This window comes from Seriola dumerili, unplaced genomic scaffold, assembly GCF_002260705.1.
Source record: "Seriola dumerili isolate Sdu_G_001 unplaced genomic scaffold, Sdu_1.0 BDQW01000002.1, whole genome shotgun sequence".
Taxonomy (NCBI): Eukaryota; Metazoa; Chordata; class Actinopteri; order Carangiformes; family Carangidae; genus Seriola; species Seriola dumerili.
In genome coordinates, this window is record NW_019174257.1 from 6,464,906 (window position 1) to 6,485,641 (window position 20,736).

Consider the following 20,736-nt stretch of genomic DNA (forward strand, 5'->3'; position numbering starts at 1 on the left):
TTGTTAATGGGAACAGTTAATTGTTTTGGTCGTTTCATACAGTTAAGTAAAATATGGAATATCACCAAACATGCTGTTCATACAAGACAACCTACAAGAACTAAAAAATGAATAGCTGAAACTTCGTAGATCAACATAAAGATATAAGAGCAGGGTCACTAAGTACGGACTTCGTAGGGTGCCTAAACTTTTGCACTTGCCACAATTACAGTTAAATTTTTTTCCCTTTTTAAAAAAAAAAAATTTATTAATGAAATTAAAAGTGCAAAAATGCTCTTTTTGTTTTCTGCAGGGCTTGTGTTTACTTATTTTCACACCCTTGCATTTACCGACATCCCCTGCTCCGGGGGGTGGGGGTGTATGGGGGGCTGGCCCCTGCTGATTCAGAGGTTAGGAATTTGCATCTGATTGCTATTTGTCAACCAATGATCTGACTGAGCAGACCGGAGACTCTCTCCACGCCTCTCTCTCGCTGTCTGTCTGTCTGAACGATGCGGGCTCTCAAACTGTGAAAACACAATCACACGCAAGAGCCGAATGCGTGGATATCATGCAGTCACATGAAACTACTTCATTTCTAGCTGATAAACACACGAACTACCTTTCCTCTTCCTCATTTAGGTGTTATTTTCTCTGTGTGTAATCGGAAGGGTAGACTGGATTCAGAAACGGGGAAAACAGGAATGTTTCTTCCGGTTCCAAAGAGTCAAGAAAAAAGCGAACGGAAGCCAATGTGGTAAGTTTACATTTGGTTTTATTTTTTTGGTTGGCTTTATTTCCGTATGTACAGACGTATAAGTGATATGCATTTATGTGTCTTCCTTCTTTTATGCGATCTCTGTTAACTCCTCACTTACGGGACCCAGCTAGCTTTTTTTTTATCGATACGTTATCAAGTCGCCTGATCAATTGGATATTGCTAAGGTAGCGGATGGACTCGACTGCCATATGTCACCCAAGGATCTAATTTAACCTACGCTAAGTGCAATGACACTATTTATTGTTGTAAAGTGAAACGGAAGACACGGTGGTTTGATATTGTAGGGTTTTTTTGTTGTTGTTTTCGGTTGTTATATTCAATTTTAAACCAAACGGAGTAAAAAATAAAAATGTTATAAGGTAGCACCACCCGTGTTTACTGTCAGTTCAAAAGCGTTAAACTGTAGTAAAAGCTAACGTTTGAATTTCGACCGTTAACTTGATTTAACACAAAACACGATAACAAACGTAAAGCCATAACTTTGCAGGCTGCTTCAGTTAATAATACAAGCTGACTATTTACCATATTATCTGGTGCTTTAGCCAGAGGATAAACCAACGACTTATGCGTTTGCTGTGAAAGATTTACAGTTAAAATTGTTAATTAAAGTTAATCAGTTACAGAATTGAATATGCTCATAGTGACGATATGCACTACAAATTTGAAGCCAACATTTATGAGTGTCTCAACGCCATTAAAACATCCATTGGATGGTTGTGCAACGTTAGTACATCCTATATCTTTAAGTTAGGTGTAAAAGACAGTGCTTGCCATAGCATCTACTACTGGGCCTGAAGAGACCGTTTGGTCTGCTAAATTGTCGTGTTAGGGGGTCAAAGCAGAGACAGTGGGTTAATTCGGAGTGAAAGGCGCCTTTATGAATCAATTTAAGGTTGTGTTGTAGGCCTTTTTGCCACGTACGTTTAGAGCTGTAATGAGTAGTTGACCAATTGATTCGATCGTCAGAAAAGTAATAGGCAAATATTTTATAAACGATTAATCATGTTACTCGTGTTTGCAGAAAAAATGTCATGTCCTTCGCCTATCAATTATTAAGGTTTTCTGCATTTCCCTGTTTTATATCTTTGTAAACAGAATATCATTGGGTTTTAGACTGTTTGTCAAACAAATCAAGACCTCTGAGGCCATCACATTGGACTCTGAGAAAGAGGAACAGGACATTTAGACTAAACGATTTATCATGAAAATAATCAGATTTCTAATTGATAATAAACATAATCATTAGTTGCAGCCATACTCACGCATTCATGATGTTGTAATATTGTGGTAATACTGGTTTTGTCAGACCAGGTCTAAAGATAAGACTAAAATCAGAGCAAATAACAGTCCTGTTCAAGAGAAAGGTGCAGTCGACATGTATTCAAAGATGCAAAAGTAACTCTTAAGCATCAACACAGGTGCAGATCTGTCTCACTTTAACATCAAACCAATATGATTTCACAAAAGTTTGAGGCTTTGTGAGTTTTTCACAGGTGAAATCCCTTTAATTGTGAAAAACAAAAGAGGAGTAGGTGGATAAAAGAGTCTGTCTGCACCTGGTAGTGGCTGAGATCAAGACAAGTCAAGTCAAAACATCCACAAGACAAGTCCAACATGTCAGGGAAGTGATATGGACACAATGCTGGTGGGAAAATCCACTGTATGTAATAAGCCACAGATTCCTCTCTATGACATCAGCGGGCATTAAAGGGGGCAGCAAACTTTTCATTGCAAGTGGATTAAAAAAGAGCTCAAGAGGTGTCAGTACTGTATTTTTTTTTTTTTTTCTGGAGTCTGGTTGGTTATTCCACACTGACAAACCTCACAGCCACAACCAAAACTGACTAGCATTTGGTTTGTGGTTGATGTAGTTTCTCACCAAGTAATGGGGGTGGGGGAGTACAGGCACAGGAAGCTGGTTTGATTTGAAAGCCTGTATAGTACTTTGTGTAAATGACCTTAAACATGCTTGTTCTGAAAACCTATGGCTCAATTGTCTGGTTTCAGTGAAGATTTTCATTGTCTTGGTCTGATCAAGACATTGGCCCATATGTTTCATTCTACTGTGTAACTGAGATGACAGGAAGACAGTTGTGAAATGTCCTGGCCATGAAGAAAGTTTATTTAACATAATGTTCGCTGTAACATCACAAATTGATGAGGAAATTAGATTTTGAAACCTGAACCAGAAATCTGATTGACAGGATGGAGTGGGAAGCACAGGGAGTCTCTTCATTTGGAAGTTTATTTTTAGATTTTCATTGCAAAAGAAATTGAAGTGGCTTTTCAATCTCTGTGGGAATTTACCACCAGCCATTTACCATTTAGGATGTACTCCGCCTGGTTTCTTACGCTACCAGCCACTTCGCCAAGGAACCACTCATCATTTGCTGGTGTGATTACATTTAAAATTTGACTTGAAGCATAATTTTGAGTAGGCAAGTTGCTCTTCTACAGCCATTGTCTTCCATGTTAAAGTGCGTTTAACTTCTTAAAGTTGTGGCTGACAAAGGGAAAGAAAGTGAGAGATGTTATGTTTGCGAACTTACCACCAGCAGTTTCTCAATGTGATTATTAAGCACTGAAATTCTTAAGAGAGATTTCCAGGCCCTTATCGCACCCTGCACCCCACCATCCTCCAATCATCTTAGAGGCTTGCCTAGAAATTGCCACACTAATCTGTTTGGACCAATCTGGCATATGGTTTCCTCTGTCCGACACCAACTGCACCAGCTCAGTGTTTCCAATGGACAGAGGCACTGCTGCAGCAAGTGGGTATGGGGGGTGTTTACATTGTAATTGGCCCATTGTGAGTTAGAAACGTATGGCTTGCAATCAAGTTCAGGTTTTAAAAGGCCTTCACTTGCTTTTGCAAAATGTCGGCTGGCCTTAATGAGCAACACACCTTGTTACGAAACCAGATTTACATAAAGAAGCTTGTTTTTGCACTTGATTTGAAGAACTGATGCCTGTGTTGTCATTTCATGTCAAAGGGACATGTTGACATAGCAGTAAACCTTGACCTAGCGTTCTATCAATATGATACTAATATTGTGATTTCCCCTATCATAGGATTTTGGTTATAAACTATCACGATATAGCTTGATTATTGTGTCTGTCTAGGCTTAAAAGCTGCATTAGTTTCACAAAACATGTTTCTAAAGTTTTTAGTCAGTTACAGTTGATGGAAATGGGCATATACCACCCACTTGGTCATCTCATTAGAAACATCAATAGTGCTTGCAAACATTTTAGATTGTCAATATTGTTCATTTTTGGCAGAAGCTGATGTCAAAGTGAATATGTCAATATCTAAAGATCCCAAAAGTTGCAAGTATTGCCCTGAGAAAAGTTCTCATTGTGGAGGATAAGCCTCCTTGACTGTTGACATATCACCAGAAAGAAATCTTAACTGAACAAAGTGCTGTAATAAAATCTACTCATTCAAAAAGATTTGATGTATAGAAATTTAATCGATCATCATCAATTATTTATCAAAAAAAAGAAGCCCAACACTCACTGGTTAAAGATTAAATAAGGAATTTGAAGAATTTACCTTGTAATTTGGAAAAATTTAAAGGCATTTTAGAAGCAAAATTAATGGATCATTTGGGAAAAAAAAAAAAAAAAAAGTGAGTCGAATGATAAATCAGTAATGAAAATTGTTGGTTACAGCACTAGTGTGGTCCTCTCCAATTTTCCAGCTAGTGAGAAACTGCTATCATATCACAGGTGCGCTTTAGGTTGATATCAGTCTCGCTGTAGTTGACTCATGTATTTCTACTAGGCCATCGGTCACGTGAGTGTTATCATGACTTTGGTTTATGCCAGTATGTCTACTTCCTGTGTTGTTGTCCTGATGTTGTGTCTTCTTGGTTCTCCAGACTGCATTTGTTATGCCCTCCCTCTCTTGACATGTAAACTGGTCCCTGTGGCCTCTTCTCTAATCGAGTGTTTGGCGTGATCTGTATTGAAACCAACTGTTCACACAAAGATCTGTGCGTTAGTCATGTTCAGAGCTAGAGTTCTACTTGTTCTCTGAGAGGCAGGTGGTGTTTGTAAATTCACAGCTCAGTGTGTTTGAGTTTGCTCAATGTACATATAGAGATGCAAGGCGGGACGTGCATTCAAAAGTTTACAAGCAGAAATCCACACAGCTTCCTGTCATCACAGACATTTGATCTCAGCCCAAAGGTATTTGAACAACATTTGGAAGCGGCAAGTGTAATATGCAAAGAGATTGCTCAGTTTGCCTCCGAGCATCATTGCTGAGTGAACAGCGGTCACTAGCAGTTGGCCACTAAACTGGTTAGTGGCTGTGAATTAACACAGACAAACATGCAGTGACAAGACAAACAGGTCTGACATCTATTTGTGTTCTTATTCTCAAACTATAATCCTCTACAGGGTTGCAAAGGTTGCTTTTATGTTGTCACTACATTAAAATCTCCCTCAAGGCTTAAGGGTGTGGGCTTAAGGCCTATATTGTGTCACTTGACTGTTTTCTGTAATAACCCACCTGTAAATATCAGCTTGTTTGCATCACTGTGAATGCAACTGCTGTCTGCACACCAGAAGCTTTCCTGCCATTTAACTGTGTGGGAAGCAGCGTGGTTTGGCTGGCTTTCAGCTGTTCCTGTGCCAAAAGCTACATTTCTGAAGGGCCTGTACAGCACGTGGGGCTTTGAACTTTGTTATCCTGCCAAAAAATGCAGGAAAAAAACTCACAAGTTACTTCAGTGCTTGGGCCAGAGCCATGGGGGAATCCCAGCAGGGCTGACGGTGACGCAGGCACAGAGCAGGGTCTGAGGTTTTGGGATGCCCTACAGTTTCTCAACCAGGCTGCTAGGACTGTTGTAAGCTCTGTGTATTCAGTCAGCGGCTAACACAAGGTCCTGTGCCAGCCACTGTGATCTATCCTGGTACTCGTCTGCCTGGATACCAGCACACCATACTGACATGTCCATCAAGCATTTGTGTTTCATATTTGCATCTGCTGGTGCTGGCAGCCTTCCCTAGCAATCGAGAGCTAATTTAATCAAATCCATGCCAAAAGATACACATCCCTCGTGAGCAGACATAGCAGCCAGGTTTTATTAGGCAGAGCACCTGACCATGAAACTATAACCTACATTTAGCACAGAAGTGACAATTTTTGTTCTGGATGTCTCCATGTACAATGCACAGAGCGCTTTATCTAAGATTTTCACTCGTCCATCACCTCTCTGCAGACAAAAGACTTGATTGTTAAAGATCACAATGCAATGACGTGACCACACAGTCACCATATAAACCAACAAGTTAATCCAGTTTGGGACGTTCATGCCATTCAATGAAAATGAACTCCCCACCCCCCTCCCACACTAGAGGAACTGTCATCATACCATCCGTCTAGAGCTAGAATAGCAAATACATTGAACTCTGCAAGCAGCAACATGCAGCCTCCTTTTTTATGGCAGTCATGTTTCACAAAGGTATTTGACGTGGTGGGTTGGTTCTGCAGCTCACAGTAATCATGAAAACAGAAATCACTTGTACACAATTTAAAAATTTGATATAAGTGATTTGAAGATGTGTAAAAGTAGTATATAAGCCTTAAACGTAGTTGAATATAATATATTAAGTAGTTGAAAGTAGCATTTACAAAATGCAGTTAAGGAAATGTATTTCTCCAATAAAGTCATCACATGGTTTTTTGGGTTTTCTGGTAAAACTGACTGATTACATTAATAGGAAGCTATGGAATTGAGTAAAAAAGGAATGAATAGAATTGTACAGGTAATGGACACAATAACTGATCTAATGCAATCCAGGTTAGCAGCCCTGCACTCTTCTATTTTTGTAAAGCCTAGGTTGCTCAAGTGATGTCAATATGGTGTCCATAAAGTGTTGATTTAACTTGGGGTTGAACTCCACAAAAATATAAATAAATTTAAATAAATCCAACTATTCAACCAGAACAGAGTTAAACATAAAAAAAACCTGACATGATGTGTCATTGTTTTACTTTAGTGACTGTGTTTGCCTGTGTTTCTCCACCAGAGCTGTCATCTCATGAGATTAATGTTTGCTCTCATAATACTGCAGTCTCTAGGTGAAGCTGTAGGAAGGGTTGTAACATGGCGAGGTCAATATCCACCGGTGAGACGTTGGACATAAACGCCTGCAACCATGTCAGCAGAATCAGCAGAGACTTTTTTTTTTCTTTCGTTACAATTATTTATCTGCTGACTTTTCCTGTAGTTAGTCACACATATAGCAGTAGGTAGATAGATAGTAGATAGATTTAGAGTTAAAAGGTTTGCTATACATTTTGTCAGTGGGCTTTCCTCTCTTAATGCAGCACTTAATTAACATATACCTCAAATATATGATATTTTCAACCCACATAGGAATATTTTGTGCTACATATAGTGTTTGACCCTTGATGATATTGCTTTCACCTGAGTCATACATATTTGTTTTTTTAATACCAGTGTTTCTTCCATTATTGTCCTATTTTCAGAGTGGAAAAGCCCCCACGACATTGACCAAATAAATACATGCAAGACACATACAACACCTACAGAAAAAAGAGTTTTCCTGGCTTTGCTTTTCTTACTCCTCAGTGGAAAAAAAACATTGTGTAAACATTTGAATGTGGACTTTTTATATTTATTAGACCACACATCACATCATTCAGGTTTGTTGAACAGTTACAATAAATCACTTTAAGCCACGTTTGCATGCGCAGCTGAGTCCTGTTGTTTGATAGATAACCACAGATTTCACTGCTGAGAAGTGGATCACTGGATTATTTTTGCTATATGCCCAGTTAATTTATGGCATAGCTGGGGCTAATCAGATTTGGCTCTCCGCGTTGCTTCAGCCCGTTGCAGGAGGTTAGTGGAAAGTGCGTGACCAGCCTGTGCGACACTTCCTCAATGATCTTGTTGTTGGTGCAGTGGGGCTCAATGGAGCCTGTGTTATTGCCTTGCGAGGTAATAGTGCAAGGAATGTGAGAGAGGGACGCATAATCAAGACCAGCACCACTGACCAACTTCTTGTTTTTATCCTTTTTTTTCTTTTTTTTTTTTTATGGTGGAAGGATTATGAATGGCTACTGTTTGGCTACTCCCCACGCAGTTACTCTTTAACTTCTGTCGTCTTAAATGCTACCTTCTGTTTACATGATGAGTGAATGCTAGAAATTAACTATAAAAATAAATGACATGTTCTATATCAAGCAGTCAGGTAAAATTAAATGCATTTAAATTATTTTTTGATGGCATGGTGGCATGTTGCAGTTAGAATTCCTTTGGTATTAAGTATCACTGGCATAGGCACCTGGCACGATACGGGACACCAGATAGCACTGCACACTTGGCACTAATCTTTATAACATTTTCTTCTCATACTGTTTATGTTGTACCTTTCAGATTTATTAGTAGCCTACTGTTTGGGGGAAAAAAATACAAGAAACTCCTCCCCTTCTTGATTATGGTTTTGACTAGGAGCTCAAAGCTGTTTATTGAAACAAATAATTCCTTTGTGTAAAGCAAACAAACCAGATCTTAGTTTCTTCCTGGCTATTATTATATTATAAGAGAGCAGTTTACAGGTTAAAGTAATTTTGTATCCTGCTGCTTTTTAAAAACTTATGTGTAAAAACACATGTTTAATGTACTTAAAGAGTTTGAAGTAAGAAAGTTGCGGTTGTGTGTTTTCTCCCCAGCGTCATAGAATCTTTTAATCTCCAGTCACTTAACATCTAGTAAGTGAAATACTAACAAAGAAGAAAACCATTAATGTGCTTTGTGGCAAATTCAATTTGGACAGGCTGTCCTGAAGCAAACATTTAATATTTTACAGCTCATAGTATTTGTAAAGCTTTTGAGAGAGGTCAATTAACGTTGTATGTATTACAATTTTAAAGTTGTTTAAGTTTGTTTGTTGCCTTCAAACTGCAATGTGACGCATTAAACTGTCAGGGTTGCATGACATTAGAAAAAATGAAATGAAAAAAGCTGTCTGGTCTTACTACAGTCAGAAAACAACCGAGAAGTATTTGTCCAGGAATGTGTGTGTTGATAGCATCAGTACAAAGCCTGTTTCACTACTAACAGCAGTATAGTATGTACTGATCCACGTTGCATAACAATAGTGCTGAGTGATGAAATGATACAACCTGACAAAAGTCTTCAATCTACCCATATACTGTACACTGAAGCTGGTAATGGTAGATAGAAATCTTCTGTAGACTACAAATCAGGTTGGATAGTCTTTTATTCAAAATAGGTGTAGCATGAGCATCAGTACGATAGCTAATTTGATAAAGAAAGTACAGTACAGAAAGTACTCAAACTGCATTATAAAAAATCCAAGGGAGACATTACAGTACCACCAACACTGATTAACATATGATCTTTAGCGAGTGAAGAGCAGAAACGCCAGCAAAGAGCACTCACAACGAGCAGGGATGGAGACGAAAAACATGAATCTTGTGGATTACCGCTTTAAGAATCTGGTTCTCTCTGATTTTTCCAGTCAAGCAGAACAGACAGACGTTCATTTTAATACTCAGTTTCAAGTCTCACAAGACCTCACCCAGTTCACCTTAAACCACTTGGCTGTATCAGGCAAAATATGGTTTGTTCTTTCAGTACACAAAAGGAAATAAAGATTTTGAATTCAAATGTTGAAATGAGAGATATGTGTCTGTACTGATGAACATGCACATGAAAACAAATGACCTACTGAGGAAAAACCCTGGTGTTAACTTGCGTGTTGCTCTCTGAAAACGTCACCTTTTTACTGCACTATCAAAACTAGTTTGTAGCACACATGTTGAAAGTACCATGTGTGAATTATATGAGTGGTGGATCGTCAATGTGTTTCTGAAAGAAGGCCCCAAAGATGAATTCCCTCGTGTTTTTGTAATATTTGAAGGCTTTGATGCTTTCTAGAATACATTAACAGACTATGAGTCTTATATGTATACACGTTTGTATTGTGAATGTATGTGAGGCAGTGTCGGCCTCTTTATCTCGTTGGAATTAGACCCTTAGCTCTTGGTCTTATCACTCTGCCCTGTTTGCTCAGACCTTGGTGTCTTCCACCTCTCAAATGTAGGTTTAAAAAAAAAAAAAGAGGATTAACCCATTAGCTCTCATCGTTTCTACTTTATCCTTTATTCAGCCAACTGTCAAAGTTTCTGTCCTGGAGGCTCCTCCCCTCCCTGACCCCCACATGGGCTCCTGCCACCTATCCCAGCAGGCTGGCCTCCCTTTAGCCAATTAAGGTGTTAAATGAGCCCTAAGGGTCTTATTGTCAGCTGAGCAATTTGAGAAATTGTCTTTTATGTTGTGTAAAAGCAATATGTGTTCATTTATCTTTTTCTTAAGCTGAGCAAATTCTGTGTACCCCCCATATTCTGTTATAAAATGCAAATTTAAGCATCGAAATGTGAGTTCAAGTGACAGGAAGGAAAAATATGAATGTGAGGGAAAGATGACACGTTAAGATAGCAAACAGACAAGCGGGCAGTGTTGAGGTGGCAGTTAACAGCAATCAGATAGGGGACACTTTAAATCAAACACTGCTGTTTTTTGTGGGCTTTTGTTTTGCATGAAAAGTGGTATTCACAGTCACTGAAACAGATGGCAACCCTTAAAAGAAAATCGCCATATGTCAGCCATCACAGCAGGATCTACATTTGTTCTTTGGCCCTTGGCAAACACAAGATGCCAAGTAGTCATATTGATTTGGAGGCAAATTCCAAAACCATTCATAAAGCGCTGGCAATAAATTGTGGAGTAAATTAAATCAATTAGGCTGCTTAATATTTCCTTTGCTGTTGGAATTACCTTTACCCACCTATATAAATATGGTACATGTTACTTAGTGATGGAGCAAAATCATGAAGCAAGTAGGTTTCTGTAATTTAGTTTCGACATTATTTTTGACTGGAAGAAAAAGGACTTCAGACAGACTATGAAACCTATTTACTCACTGGCCATAGCAGCAACTTCCTCTCAGAATTTGTCAGCTATGCAACCGTTTTTGAACAAAGCGGGGCTTTCAAATAATAGCTGGTTACTGTCCCAAGGGGTTGATGTAAAGAAATGTAAAAAAACTACACAATATACAGAGGTGGTTTCCCACCATTGGTACGGTATGAAGGAGACCCAGCAGGGAGTTTTAAGGGGATTTGGCCCTTGCCCACTGAGACTGCTTGGTTCCATGGCTGGTTATGGTTTAGATATTAAATGTCTTATAACTCTGGCAAGGGGTTAGCTCAGCTCGGCTAGCTTCGTAAAGCATTGTTTAAACCCTAAATCCCTGTGTAAGTCAGTATCTGGTTCAGACAAACCAAAGTAAGGCTCTGTGCCCTGACCAGTATGAAGAACTGGTGCTGTAAGGACCATCCACAATTCAGAACTTTCAAAATACCATTGTGACGAAACACCTGGAAAATGATGACAACATTTGGGATATATCTGCAGTCACTTTTGGAAAAAAAAAAATTCTAGATTTTCTTGTTGCTCTGATTTTGTGTTTGCCATTAACAAAATGTGGTACATGTGGAGTGGCTGTGTTCATCCATTCCTTGTATTTATTGAGCATGAGTGTTGAAGGGTGAGATCAGCTGCTGTAATGTTTGATTAGAATATAAGAAACAAGACTTTTTGGTTGTGATCAAAACTTGAATGAAAGTGACTAGACTCAGACACCCGCAGTAAGTTAACCTGACACATGCCACGTTTTTTTCTGTGCATGATCATTATGACTGTCACATAAAATGTTTTCTAAGCATCTAAATGCGCCCCATCATTTGGGGAAGTGGGGAGAAGCATATGTAGTGGCGCAATATAATTTGCACCATCTAGCATGTAGGAAATCATGATGCTTGTGATCAGCAATGGAATGAAACAAAGCGACCACTTCTGCTTCCCTCTGCACAGGAAGAGTCATCACAACAGCTCTGTTGTAGCCACTTCTGTCTTTGAAATTACATATATGACACTCTCTGAGAGACAGTCTCAGAGCTTGTAATGTTTTTGGCTCAAATTAGAAATGTAAATCGTGCCCATTTGCACATGTTCAAAGTGTGGCAGTGTAACATATTGGGTAATGGATGGTGTAAGTGACACATCCAAACAGTGCATGTATGGGTCGTTCTGAAGTGAATTTGCCGGGTCACTTAATGCAACTGGATAGCCCAGATCTGCCACCAGTAATTCTTGGCGTCTTTCCACTTTGAGCCCAGATCTCAGAACAGAGACAAGTTGTCTCCGTCAAACCAGATCCAGTAAGGCAAGATGTGCTGATCTGCTTATACTGGTCCTATTCTACCCATCTGACAACTGCAGCCATTCAGTTGTGCCTCTATCGCCTGTAAAGAATGTCATGAATCAATATTGAATATCTGTCGGCTGCCTCACTACATCTGCTCCGTCAGTTGTCACTTCCTTCACCCACTGAAGAAACACAAGTTTCACAGCTCTTATTTCCTTGCGCAACATTTCTGTAACATACAGACATGGTATAGGGTGACTGAAATTTTTTTCCTGCCATGCTGCAGAATGACTGTTGCTCGAGAGATTTGAATTCATATACAGTCACACTTTGCTCATATGCCAGTGACCCATATTTAGGCTTTTATACTTTTATACTACGCAGTAGTGGCAGAACTTAGTGCATTTTATAGTTCAGGCATCTGATTAGTTGAGCTAGAGAGAGAAGCTGCAGGGTGTCAACTGCATGCTGATTACCAATTGTTGGGCATGTAGTAGAGGAATATGAAGACTGAGGACATTTGCCTTCTTGTTTTTCTTCAAACTCTCCAACTGCGTCCGTCTCAGATATCAGCCCGTCTCCATCATGACGATTCTTCTTGACAACAGGTACACAAATTGGGCATTTATATATTTTTTTATTTACACATCTGATGTGTCACTTGTAACACATACAGCTCTGTACACACTTTCGGACATTTGTAGAGTGCTGATGTTGTGTAAAGCTAAGTTGAGTCAAACCTATGTAATGCTGCACAAGCTGATGTTTTTTTCCATTTGGATTGCATATTTTTGCACTGGCTGATTGAGAAACCAATATCTGCTTACAGGGTAACAGTGATAACCAGGATGTTTATGGGTGTTGTCTCTCTTCTCATTATGTATGCATGACTATGTAAACAGAAGATATGGAAAACAGTCAATTTTCCTGTGAATGGAAGCTGAACTTAATTTCTCTTACAAGCTTATCGAGGGAGCTTGGACCTGGAGTGTATGTACTGTTTATCCCCCTCTTGCCTTCAAAACATGCCTACACCATAATTATATTAATATAGCTGTGATTAGTGTGCTTTTCTGTGGAATTCCACTTAGCCACATGCTGGAGAAAAACAACTTTCTTTCCCTACTCTCCCAAGAAAAAAAAACGTCTTCCAGTAAATGCACTGTTATTGATAAGCTACAGTATATTGTGGGCGTGGATGGCTGTGGACTAATTTGTGAAATGATGGATGAGTGTTTTAGTGCTTCATGACTTTTTTATCACTGACATTCTTATAAAATGTGGGTGAAACACTTTTAATAATAACTATATACTAACTTTTAATACTTTCCATCAGTTGGAAAAGTAGTAAATATCATCAAAAATTATCAGCTATCAAAAGCTGGAGGAAAAAACAAAATGCTCAGGTGATATACGAGACAGAATACTCCTGTGTAAAATAATCACACATAAAACAGATATGATAGGTTGAGCAAAGGGAGAAGACTTTTTGCATGTAAGCCGTAGAAGCTGGTTGAAATACTTGTGGTATAACCTCAAGATCCAAGAAAACCTGTGAATATTCATATTTGCCTTAAAAAATGACTTAATCGATGAATGATTTCAACTGTAATGAGAACATCATTCATACTTTTATCCAACGTGTGTCCAGTGTAAAAGTTCAATGTGAAACCCGTAGTTTCTAATAGTATAACATCAGGGCAGGTGGTGGTTACAGTGTTCTGTCTGTTCATGTATTAGTCAGTTTAGCTGAATGAGTAGTGGCATATAGTCACTGCTGCCTCCTATCATGACTGATACTTCAATATGTCCAGCACCTGCACTCGAATTTAATTTCCCCAAGTGGTGTTGACTTGGTGTGCAGCTCTTATCTCTGCCTGACTGATCTGAGCCACAGCCTCTTCAAACCCAGACTTAACATTTTCAGCATGTTCTAAGTAACCAGAGAGGGGGCAGGATAGACAGTTACTGTCCCTCGAGTATGACTCTGATGTATAGGTTGTTGATAATCGAGAACAGACGTTATTGGTTCCAAAGTATTGAATCTTATTGCCTATAACCGAGACTGCTTTGCATACCTGAACACTTTTGGGAACAGGTATGTAGGAGAACCATTACCGCCCCCACAGAAGTTGCAGAAAAACTCCCCACTGCGTCTCTGTCTTGCAATAAAACATTTTAATGAGGGGAAAAACACACCAGTCATACCCCAGCAGGGTCACACCTCCTAATATTAATTGTGTGCGTTTAAACATATAATCTTGACTCATAATGTTCATTTTTGCTGTGTGGTTCAAATATTTTTTGGCTTCAAGTCAACCAGGTGAAGAATGTGACAGTTCTTCCTGTGATTTCACTTCCTCTTGTTGTTGAGGTTAAAACATTTTGTCCTGTTTGAGCAGCGTGTCAGGTCTGTGTTCGTGTGAGTAATGCTGTACATGTTACACAGCTGAATTGAACTCACAGACTGCATTTTTGTGTGTGAAATTGGGTATTATTCTCTCCTGTCACATTTTCTTAACTCATGATTTGAGTTGACAGGGCAGCCCTGTAGTCATCACTGGAGTTTTCTGCTCCTCTGCAGCTCAAAAAGGTTTTTGAGAAGACATTAGTCAGTCAGTTGATACTTGGTAGTCATGATTTCAAATGATTGATCAATTTCCTCAAATAATATGTCTAATATGTGGGGGATTACAAAACATGGAAATGTAACCATTGCAATACTGACAACAAAATTACAACATGCACAAAATAAAAGTGTGGTTTTTAACCATACTTGCTTGATAGCTTCAAATCAGATCAGAGGAGATAGTGTTGGGAGATGTCCACTTTAGTGAAAGGCCAGTGAATGGAAAGTTGCATTTTAGAAATAGAAACGTGTTCTACTGATATGATGCTTCGAGGAAAGTTGTTTCACAGTTTTGTCCCTGTCACCACAAAAAACATTTGACCTTCAACTGGAGGCAAGAACAGACAGTGAGGAAGTAGCAGGCTGACACTGTTATTCTTTCTTCTCCCTCAGGTCTTTGTAGTCTGTCAGCGAACTCTTGTGTGCGGCTCAGCTCTGCTGCCAGCTTTGGTTTCCCCCCAACTGCAGGAAAAACCATTGAGACAAGAGAGAGGCCTCTGACTCAAGAAGTGCAGCAGACCTCTGACTGCATGTCTCAGAGCTCTGACCGACCCCCCTTCTCTTCCTTCTCCTCCTTCCACTTCTCCTCAAGGACCCGCATTTCAACATAACCATAACTTCCAAACCTCCAGCCAGCTGCTTGCTACTTCATCACAGGCGCGGTTGGTAATTGCTCTCCCTGGGCTGAAGGATTGACCATCGTCCCCTGACTGGCCCCCGACTGGTGCTCTTTCAGTGGGGGAGGGAGGGGAAGGAAGGTAGTTGAACGCCGTGCCACTTTCCCTGGAGATGAAGCTGCAGGCCGTCATGGAGAACCTGCACAGGCAGCAGAGGGCCAAGCTGCTGATGGAGCAGCAGCTACAGCAGCAAGCCGCCCAGCACACTCAAGTCCGCACAGGTGGAGGAGGAGGGGATGAGCTGATGGGGAGCCCGGCCCCTGAGGCGGAGCAGGCCCAGATGGCAGCGCTAGCGGCCATGCGCGCCGCGGCGGCCGGGCTACAGAGGGTGTCGGACAGCCCCATGTCAGAGCGCAGCAGCGGCGGCGAGGAGGAGGGTGAGGATGATGAAAATGAAGAAGGGGAGGAGCAATACAAGGACATGATGGGGTCAGATGAGGAAGAGCAGATGTAAGTACTGAATGTCTCTGGTGAAGTTGTCCTAAGACTTCTGTAATTTGTTCTAGTGTCTAGTGCAAACAATATTATTCGGTTTCTAATACACACAGCAAACAGAAATGGGACGAGGAGGACTTTGAAGGCGAGATGGAAGAAGACTTTGACGATGACCTGGCAGAGGAAGGTCTTCCAACGGGCCATGATGCTGTGGCCCCCGGCAAAGGTATCCTCCTGTTGCCCCACCGCCAGCTTCACCCTCACTCCCAGCTGCTGAAGGCCCGCCCCAGTGTCGACCAGGAGCCCCGCGTAGCTATCCTACCTCCCCACGCCACACATGGCCATCTTGGTGGGCAGGACCATGGAGAATGGACCTATGAGGAGCAGTTCAGACAGGTAGGATCTCTTTGTATCTTTGTGTAACAGGAAGTGTGTTCTTTTGTTGCACTCGTGTTAGACGATTACATGTAAATGAACTGGAGATTCAGTCATATCAAAATTTGTAGCCTCTGTCTTTACTATTGGTCAAGTATATTAGAAGGGGAAGATCATGTCGTCACTATGGAGAGTCATCTCAGTTAAATTCCTAAAATATTCTAAAGCCAGCTGCAGTTGCACACGGAGGAAGTACAAAATCAGAAATGTTGGTTGTTGACCAGGGAGCCACATCTGGCCTTTGCACCCCATACATCAAAACTGCATGTTACTTTCTCAGCAGCACATGTAGTAATCTGACCAGGGTGGGAAATTAACACCAGCCACTGGCCAAATGTTTATAAACCCTGAGCTTAGGCTTTCAAGTTTGTCTCCTTCTGGTAGGGTACATGTTTTAAAGGTTCTGGTCTAAAACTATCATTTTTTTTTCTGGTGGAGCTGCTTAGTAATGTGGCCTAAGAGTAGAATATGGGAGATTCCTGATGCAATTAGGACTGAGGGCTGAGGAAGAGAGGGGCTGACGGCAGCTAGGAGAAGAGGAGGAGGGGTTAGGGTGCATTTTAACAGCTTTACCATGCTGGCGTTTACTGTAAACAAGCTAGTGGACTGTATATTATGAGGGAGGCCTCAGTGGAATAAGACGGGCTGTTTACGTGAAGAGATTTAAATCTGTCAACAGCTAAGTTTAGATGGAGGGCTGCTGTCGATAAAGACTCAGAGACTCTGCGTTTTCTGTCATATTTGCTGCAACAAGGTGTTACCATCTTGTAGTGTACATTGATATTTCTACAATTTAGTCACCCACCATCAGTCCAGTATGAAATGAGATGACAAAACTGCTTGTGGGTAAATTGGATAATTACAGAAAAGTTTTCTTCTGAAAAGAAAATGAAAAATCAACAGAGAGGAAGAATAACTTTTTTTAGAACACATTATTTATTATCATTTAAATTGCTTGTCTATTTGTGCTCTTTACTTTCAAATCGGTAAAACTTTAAAGATAGTAATGGGAGTATTTTAGAAATGTAAAGCAGGAGCACTTTAAACTTGCCTCTGCTTCTGTGTAAAGACAAAAAGCGAACATGCTAGTGTTACTTTTATTAAAGTGGATTGTACTGAGCCACCATTTCATGCAAATGTGCCTTATATAACTTAATGAAAGCCACTATTGAAATGAAAACACACTCATGGCCTGTAGCAATGTTTCAAACTGTAAAACATATTTGAGCGAGGTTTCAAACTTTTCTTTTTATTGATGCCTTCGGTATGTTGGAGGTAAATTCAACGCACTTCACCCAGTCTACATGTGCTTCATTTTTAAACCTAACCATAGATTCTGTAATTTAAGGTCTATTTCTTGTAATTACAGAGAGTAAGGAATACAACTCCCCTAAAACCTATACTCTGCTACTCTAAATAGTCCACCCCTCCCTCTGCAAAGCTTTGTGTGAATGCCTTGAATTGATACTCTCTGCAGTTGGTTGTTTTCATACATCAGGTATGAAATACAGGACATTTTTATCATGACATGTCAGACAGACATACATCATGCCAGCATGAATTTAGTGTAACTGACGGTTATATAATCAAGACAGCCAGTACCTTGGCTGTTAAGATAGTGTTACCCAATCCATTGGTGATTAAAACCTGTGACGCCTACACAACATATAACTCCTCCTACTATGGAGACTATGGAGAGAGAAGAGGAAGACCAAACTGCATAATGTCCTTAAAAAGCCTTCTGCATTTTACCACATTGTATGGCTACAACAACACAACCTGGTCCACAAACTCCTTACTGCTGATAAGTTCTAATATTATGAATCCAGAATTTTAGTCCTGTGCATCATTCACACAGGACTAGTTTTGCTCTTGGATGATTACAGTGATTAGTAATAATTGTAGCTCTGGCCTGTGATTATAATCCTCAGTAAATCTGCTGTCTGCAGTATGCCATGTAAAAATGACCAATGTGTTATGATGAGCACAGTCTGTCCCTTGATAATTCTAACCCCATGCAAATCAGACTCTGCGATTTCAGTCTTAATTTATATTTGGTGTGTGCCATTTTTACTTTGCTTCTTCTTTTTCTCCTGAACCTGCCATTTGTGGTTTCTTCTTGTCATTTGAAAAGGAGACAGTAGTGAAATCTGCAGACCACAGTTTTATATGTTTGCAGAGCAAACCTTCAATTTCCTTTTTGCTTGATCAAGTAGTGAAGAATTGTAAAATGTTAAAATTATATAGTAATATCTGTAATAGTAGTCATTTAGCACATTTGAGTTTTCCTGTTAGTATGCAAACATTGCATAATTTACAAGGGCTGCACACGAGCAAATGTTTCGCTATGAATTTGTGCAGCCACATGAAATATCACCAGAAAAATTCAATATGATACAGCTATCAAGGCTGGAATAATTTCACCTGAAAATCCCTCTCACCTGACCACATAGGCATCCATAAATTGAGATTTATCAAGTTCACTACAAAACCTGAGAATCTCTCATAGGAAAAAACAGACTTCGGAGGCCATGACCTAAGTCAGCCAAAGATATGGGTCTTATCATCACTGTGCAAAACAAGGAACTGATGCTATACTAGACAAATGAGACCCTCATATAACTATGCTTTAAATGTTGTGCTACCTGCTTTAATCTTATACATTAACATTGAGTATTGAGTGGCTGTAGTTGAGGTAGAAATGTGAAAAATGCATAATTTTGATGCCACAGCAGATTCAGGTTAAACTGAACTATGAAGTCATACATGACCCTGACAGTCCATTTTTGTTGGAACAGGATTTTTTTCCAATGATCACACAAGACTGAAGGGGGGTCTTGCCTGTTTGGAGGAATAAGAAATGTTGGGAATAATAATGGATTAAACATTGAAAGCAGCCCCCTTGAATAATTGGATAAGGCCACAGTGTTTGGGGCAAAATCCGGCCATCAGTGAGCTGTGTGTTTCGTTTATAATGGAAATCATTGTTTGAATGAGACTTAGCTCATTATTCTAATTTAGCCTTCCATGCAGTTTCTTGTGAGCTATCTATTGAAAAGTTAGTTTTGTTTACATCAAGGCAAAATGCGAAATATAAAAAAAAAAAATGTCTCTAAGAATCATAGGAGAAAATCATGAAGTCTGTGAGTAAAAAATTGTAATTCCTATTTTAAGCAGAAATGTGAAACCAAGTAACACACACGTGCTCTGGAGTTTAATCATGTGCAAGTTGAGTGTTTTGGAAGGCTATGGGTGGGGAGGAAGGGGTTAAGGCTGTACAGTTTATTTTGGGCAGGTGGGTGGAGGCTGTTGGAATGTGCCTGAGGGAGGGTGATAATGTGGCCACTAGGAACCCCAGATCCTCAGCAGAAACCTTCTGTGCCTCTATCAGTCTGCAGCAGTTGGAGCTCTTCCAAACTGAAAACTGTCCTTTTCTCTCCTATGTTCATGTCACTTCATTTGTATAGTCCGGTGTCACTTACAGTGTCTCGATGTGGCATCACAGGCTCATGAAGCAGTTGTTCCTGAGTCACCCCAAGGTAAATGTCTCCATAAAAAACATTAGAGCGTAAGGGAAAAAGCTGACAAAACCTTAGTAGAGGAAATTCTAAAATTCAGTGGATGCTGTTGGCTTGGAAAATGGCAATTTAAAAACTGATCAGAGTTTTAACAGTTAGTAGAAATACAGCATACACAGGCTTATAGGCCCAGTACTAATGTAGTGAATGCAACATAAGAAGAACAGTAAAATAAGTCCAAAGAATAGGTCCAGTGAAGATTGTCCAGTAAAAATACTATCAAAGAAAGGCCGTGATTAACTCAAATATCAATTACTCACACAAATCCAGGTTTAAGTTGCCATGTAGGTGAGGAAATATCCAGGCAAACCCTTACTTTTAGTTTGGGCTTGCCCCAGGCCGCTTGTGGCTGAGATATATCAGCCAAGGCCTGAAATGCATTCCTGGTGGATCACACAGCCACCATCCTCTCTCCCCGCTCAGCTAAAAGGTCAGACTAAATCAAGCCAGGAGGTGCTGTCTGTTCGGATGTCTGATTACATTGTGGTTTTAAGTGAATTAATCAAAACACTCAAGGCACATTGCCAGCAGTGTCATATCAGGCTATAGCAGAGACCAGCAGAATTAAATAAAGCCCAAGATATCAAAAGTATAGATATCAAATTATGCCAGCATCGTTGGATTAATTTGTAATTGAAACTGATTTGCATTGCTGGTGGAGTGCCATTGCCACTGAGTTATTTCAGTGATACCAGTGCAACACTCCTCCATACCTTGAGCTCACCCCCATACATCTGTCCCTTAAAATATCCATATCAATATCACTCTTTGCATCACACTCTGCAATTTTATTTCTAGGAAATGTTTACGCTCCTTTTAAAGTCAATCGTATAAGTGTTGTCCCACAGCCAATAGGCTTACATGCATCTGTTCCCATCAGCCACCAGTTAAATACCTGTCTGTGTTTATTGAGTCACCCAGCTAATATTTGATCATTGAATAGCT

At 40.0% G+C, this 20,736-nt stretch overlaps 1 protein-coding gene across 1 annotated transcript in view; it reads left to right on the forward strand.

Moving 5' to 3' along the window:
• The first annotated feature begins 635 nt into the window (after positions 1-635).
• arid3a (AT-rich interaction domain 3A) overlaps positions 636-20,736 on the forward strand; it is a 41,190-nt gene continuing 21,089 nt past the window's right edge. The window contains exons 1-3 of the mRNA XM_022744440.1: positions 636-736; positions 15,060-15,793; positions 15,892-16,174. Coding sequence (XP_022600161.1) covers positions 15,456-15,793; positions 15,892-16,174 — 621 coding nt within the window. The 5' untranslated portion in view covers positions 636-736; positions 15,060-15,455. The remainder of the gene's footprint in view (positions 737-15,059; positions 15,794-15,891; positions 16,175-20,736) is intronic.